General features: G+C 33.8%; 1 protein-coding gene across 3 annotated transcripts in view; it reads right to left on the bottom strand.

Moving 5' to 3' along the window:
- The window catches only part of LRBA (LPS responsive beige-like anchor protein), a 726,864-nt gene that overhangs the window by 613,841 nt on the left and 107,023 nt on the right, over positions 1-6,000 (bottom strand). For all 3 annotated transcript variants that reach the window (XM_032246531.1, XM_032246532.1, XM_032246533.1), the window contains exons 14-15: positions 3,152-3,320; positions 850-929 (exon numbers count right to left, since the gene is read on the bottom strand). In XM_032246531.1, coding sequence (XP_032102422.1) covers positions 850-929; positions 3,152-3,320 — 249 coding nt within the window. The remainder of the gene's footprint in view (positions 1-849; positions 930-3,151; positions 3,321-6,000) is intronic.

Genomic DNA, 6,000 nt, shown 5'->3' with positions numbered 1-6,000 from the left:
CATAAATTAAAAAAAAAAAATTTCACCCACCCCAAAAAAAAAATAAATAAAAAATCTCAAACAAAAAAAAAAAAAAAAAAAAAAAAAAAAAACAAGAAGAAACAAATTGGAAAACAAAAAACAGTATGCACCAGGAACGAGCAACAAAACAGAGACAATTCAAAGGATACTTTTTTTTAATAAATGGAAATAAGGTATCTGAATCTGAAAGGTATACTAAAAGCTACGTTCACTTGCCATAATCTTATGTGACAACTAATAAAGCATTATAAAATCATATAGGAAAATACTGAAAAAAACATTGGCAACAAGTACATTTATATATTCCTATCTTATAAAAGTAAAATGCCTTCTTTAGAGTATTAATTTTACTTTACCTGTAATAAAATGGAAAAGGACAAAATGTGACCAATTCTAAAGGCTCATACACCTACCAGGTACAAGTATACAGAAATACTATTTCTTAAAATCTGAATGCCAGTTACAAGGAGCCTGATAAAAATGAAACCTCCTTTAGGAGTTTTGTTGACTACTGTATTGCCAATGCAAAGAATAGTGCCAAATACTAACAGAAACACAGTAAATATTTGCTAAATGAATCAACACACTTGAGCTACTAAAGAACTTTATATAACATAAAATACAACTACCAATCCCCAATTCTGCAGCAATTTATATCCATATAGGCTCCAAAAAAGAACCAAAACAAACATGGAAACATCTTTCAAAGTATTTTCTTATCTGTAACCATAGTAACCAAGCAAAGGACAAATAAACCAAGATTGTATTTCATCTGAAATTATAAGCTACAATATACAGTATGCTATGGGATACGCAATGTGAACTCACCTTCATCACTAATTGCTTAATGAACATCAACAAGAATGCTCGTAGAGAAAGTATTTCTTTTTGATTAGGTCGTGGTCCATCTTTAAAAAAATATATACACATACACATTTAGTATATGAAAAATATACACTCAAAGCTGTCAAAATATAAAATTCTTATTCCCAAGAGTTTTTCCATTTGTTTGTAAGAAACATAACGGTCAGTCCCCTAAAAGAATGACCTCTCTTTTATTTTATGCCTCTAGAAAGACAAGTGTTCAATCTTACATGCATCGTATACACAATATTTCAAACATACAAAACAGGTTATGTTGAAACTACAATGAAGAAGTTTGTACTTTGAATAGGTGAATGTCCAAAACATAAAAATGAGGTAACAAATAAAATTTGTATTCACTAATAATGCACTTATTTTCAGACTCTGAGAGTGTTAGTAAAGTAACAAATGTTTAAAAGAAAAAAAACAAAGGAAAATCTAAATTTTCAACATTATTATTATATGTGAATTCAGTATGACAACATTTCTTCTACTGTTATCATTATATAGGCTAATACAAAAATCTGAAAAAGAATCCCTCACCACACGGTATCATTCATGAAGAAGGGAAACATTATGATGACTGCCTCTGACACCTCCTTCTCTGCTTAGAAAAGTCCTTGGTCACACATGGCTCACATTAAATTAATTTTCATGTCTCAAACATTTAATTTCCAAGTAGAAAGCTTTTGAAACCAAATACTCATTGTTCTAAGATCCTAAGTTAGTGACCTGTTTGCCTCATATATTTTACAATTTACCCCCAATAATCACGATTTACAGATAGTTCTTAGACCACCAAAGCTTAGGACCACCATGACCTTGAACAGATCAATGAAAATAGGAAGAAAATTGTTTAAAATTTCTTCCATATGATTCCTAGACCAAAAAAACAAAAATAGGCTAGAGTTAGAATAGGATCACAAAATTTGTCCAGCTCTCTCATTTGAAGAATGAGACTTTCCCAAGGTCACTAACCAATTATGAAAGGCAGGCAAGAATACAAAACTAGCACCTAGTACAGTACATGATACACCTACAGCACCATGAAATAATCATCAGAAAATTCTGACCAGGTCTACATCTGCCACAACCTTGCCAGCTTAAAAAGTTCATAGCTTGCTGAATTATAGATACCAGATTATCTGAGACTAAACCAAGCTTATTTTGAAAGTGATATAAAAAGTAGTATGCAAATGTGACAATCTTTGTAAATCGCAAACAACCAAAGCCTCTTACTGCAATCAGAATGCATGTTATTTGACTCCTCAGCATCTATTTCTTAATTTCAAGCAACAGTCCTTAATTTTTACCAAGTGACTGAAGTCATCTTCACTCTCAGACCATGTCTTTCAAGGTACAGGATGCCTCCATTTCTAAGCAATCAGAACAATTCTAACCACAGAAATGGACACATGATACAATGAAAGCCAATGAGCAAGAAAGAGACTAAAAGAGACTTTCACTGGAAATATTTTATATAGGCAGATGCTCTTACACTGGATTTAAGTTATTATGGATGTGAAAGTGGACTGGCTGCTTGCTACTACAAAGGGGAAGAATATGTAAAAACAGCCAACGCAGAACTGGTAAATGCAGCAAGACAAATTCGGTCCTGTGGCCATATTCTGAATATCTACACCAAGTTGTATCTGAAACTGCCAGTTTATACAAGCTGATTACCTCCCTTTTTCATGTAAGCCAATTCCAAGGAGATTGCAATAATTACAAGCAAAACAGCCACTATATGTCAAATGTTCTATTATGACCCCTTAACATGAACTTCTGGACATGATGAATAAATATTACCCTTTCAGCTAGTTAGTCCTCATTATGTAAGAAAATAATTACTAACATTTTGTAATTTAATAATTATATCTTTAAGAGAAGCAGATACCTCCTACTTCTGTAAGAAACCCCCATATTTCCAAAACACCATTTCTACGAATGTCATTGTGATAATCAATTCTCAATATCAATTACTAAAAACTAATTAAGAATTTCTCAGCATTTTCAGTGCCTTACAACAACCATCCTAGTCATATTTGTTCCCCCAACAACTCATACCAGCACAAGTATTATTCTTCCACAAGTTATTAACCTCTAGAAACTATAATGTAGGACAAACTATTAACATTATCAATGAGATTAAAAAAAATTTTACCATAATGGAATATAGAGAAACTGCCCAAATAATATGACAGTACTGGTTAAAACAAAATGAAAAATTAAATCCTGATTTGCATTTAGTAATATACAGATATACCTAATCCTTTTGGGGTGATACCACTTCGATCCTGAGGATTCACTGCCCAATAGTAGTACTTCAGCGTGTGCATGATGAGAAGCACTGTTCCGACTCTCCGAATGGTATTATATATGTTTACCGTACCAATGAATTCCGTGGACAGATAAGTATAGAGCATTAACTGAACCTACAGAAGAAAAATGAAGAACTTAGAGAACCCCACCAGCAGAGTTTCTGTTTCCAGTAACACTTTCAGGCTGTTTTATTTTCACCATACTTCTTCCAAAAAGTAAGATGCTGAGCCTGATAATAATATCCGTATTAGATAACACAAACCCATTGACATACAAGCACATGCACACACACTCCTTATAAAACCAAGCCAGGTAATTTCTTCTTTTATAACAGCATTATAAAGTAAACACCATCAAATATATAATTTTTTTGCTGCATTATTCCATGGAAATAATTTTGTGACTCCTATTTAGCAACCAGCAATTATTCCTGAGCATGAGTAATTTCTTTATAACAGACTTATTACTTATACTATCTATGCATAGTTGTTTGAAAACACTAGATTTTCTTTCAAATGTAACTTTTGCAGAAAATCAGAAGCTGAAATGGCTCAAAAGAAAGAAAAAAGTAGTAGTAATTCAAAAGGAAAAAATAAATAGAAATAAACCGAAAGAAAGAAAATCATAGAAAAAGATATAGAGTTTACCTCGAGGAATACTAGAAAAACAAAATTCAGTTACAGTAGCTTCTTACAAGAAACATTCCAATCTAGCATTTTCATCATAACATTATAATCTCTCAACATGTATATCATGTCCCTCAATTAGGAAAGGATTCTACTAACCTCATTGATAAGTACATAGTCTAAAAAATACATAAGAAGTTGTATATGTTTATATTAACTTCAAAATATCAGCTCTTCATACGTAAGAGAAAGAAATAATACATGTGCTACCCCATGACTGCACATTTCTTCTTAACAAAAAACTGGCCCACCACAGTGGTTCACACCTGTAATTTCAGCACATTAGGAGGCTGAGGCGGACAGATCACTTAAAGTCAGGAGTTTAAAACCAGCCTGGCCAACATCGTGAAACTTCGTCTCTACCAAAAAACACAAAAATTAGCCAGGCATGCTGATGCACGCCTGTACTCCCAGGTACTCAGGAGGCTGAGGCAGGAACCCAGGAAGCAGAAATTGCAGTAAGCCAAGATAGCACCACTGCACTCCGGCCTGGACGACAGAATGAGAACCTGCCTCGAAAAAAAAAAAATTTTTTTTTTTTTCAGTAAAATTATGGGTCTCAAACTCATCAACTATACTTCATTACTTACAGCAGCAAAAATAACGACAGCTTTTGTTCTACTCTCATGCTGAAATCAAGAATTTTTCATTTTATTGTAGTGGGTATATTTTATAAGCTGAACAACTTTAAGCATAGGATATATATATTCTTCCCTTGACCACAGACCAAACTACTGATCATTTATAATTGAACATTTATGTTACCTTCCTGGACAATGAGGGCATTTTCCTTTTCAACCCTGCAAGATACCTCAGTGTTACCTAGGGGATCTCTCTAGAGAGTGAAAACTAGGTACCTATCTTCCAGGTGCCCTACAAATAAACAAGCCTAAATGAATTAGAGTGTCAATGAATAAATCCTACATGGTAAAAAGTGGCAGGTTCTGAATTACTTAAAAGTGGGGCTTGAAAGATGATTGTAATTCACAAAACCATACACACACACACTGTGATCTACTGATTTGCTGCAAAATGTTATTTTGATGTAGCTATTGCTGTTCAAATTGATAGGCCCAATCTACTTGTCATTGAGGCAATATGACATGGCTCAAATTCTTAACCATATTATTTCAGTCCCTTAGCAAATATTTAAATCTAACTATATGCAAAACACTGTATCATGGAAATATAATGGCACATATACTGCCCCTAAGTAGCTGAAATACAGTGGAAAAGATTTTAAAAAGTACACTTATATTTAAGCAAAACAAATCAAAGATAATAAATATGCCTACCAAAACATGAAAAAAGTCATGAAGCAATGTGTAATTGACATAGAGCTAGGAAATACTAATTCAAAGGACAGACAAATTATCATAGGATAAACTGAAATAGTGAAGAAAAGCTTCACTAATAAAGTAGGTATTAAGGTAAGCTTTGAAGATGAGTAGTACAATAGACAGAATACAAGAGGAAATTTCAAGCAAGAAAGATGATGGTTGAAATAGATTGCCCTAGAGTTAGAACAACAGTTCTCAATTTTGACTGCACACTAAAATAACTGAAAAACATTTTTTTTTTTAATACTGATGCCTGAGTCCCATCCCAGTGAGGCAGGAGAATAAGATCTGGAGGCAGGGAGCCTAAGGGCTTCCTAGAACTAAATCAAATAGAATGCTTCAGCTATGACAGGAAATATCCGCTCCATTTACACAGGGCATACACCAAGTAAATGACTTTGTAACTTTACTTCACCCTCTTCATTTACATAGGGCAAACACCAAGCAACCAATGGAAACTTCTAGAGGTTATTTAAACCCCAGAAAATTCTGTAACAGAGGTCTTGAGCCTCTATGCTCAGGCCTGCTCCCACACTGTGGAGTGTACTTTCATTTGCAATAAATTTCTGCTTTTGCTGCTTCATTCTTTCCTTGCTTTGTGCATTTTGTCCAATTCTTTGTTCAAGACGCCACGAACCTGGACACCCTCCACCAGTAACACCAGACTGATAAAATCAGAATCTGCAGTGGAAGTGGTGAGATTCTATTTTTGTTTGTTTTTAAAAAGATACTCCAACTGACTCTATCAGCAGTCAAGACTGAGAACC

The sequence above is a fragment of the Sapajus apella genome, unplaced genomic scaffold (assembly GCF_009761245.1).
Source record: "Sapajus apella isolate SASKATOON/1434 unplaced genomic scaffold, GSC_monkey_1.0 scaffold61, whole genome shotgun sequence".
Classification (NCBI taxonomy): domain Eukaryota; kingdom Metazoa; phylum Chordata; class Mammalia; order Primates; family Cebidae; genus Sapajus; species Sapajus apella.
This window is presented reverse-complemented; position numbering and strand designations above follow the sequence as displayed.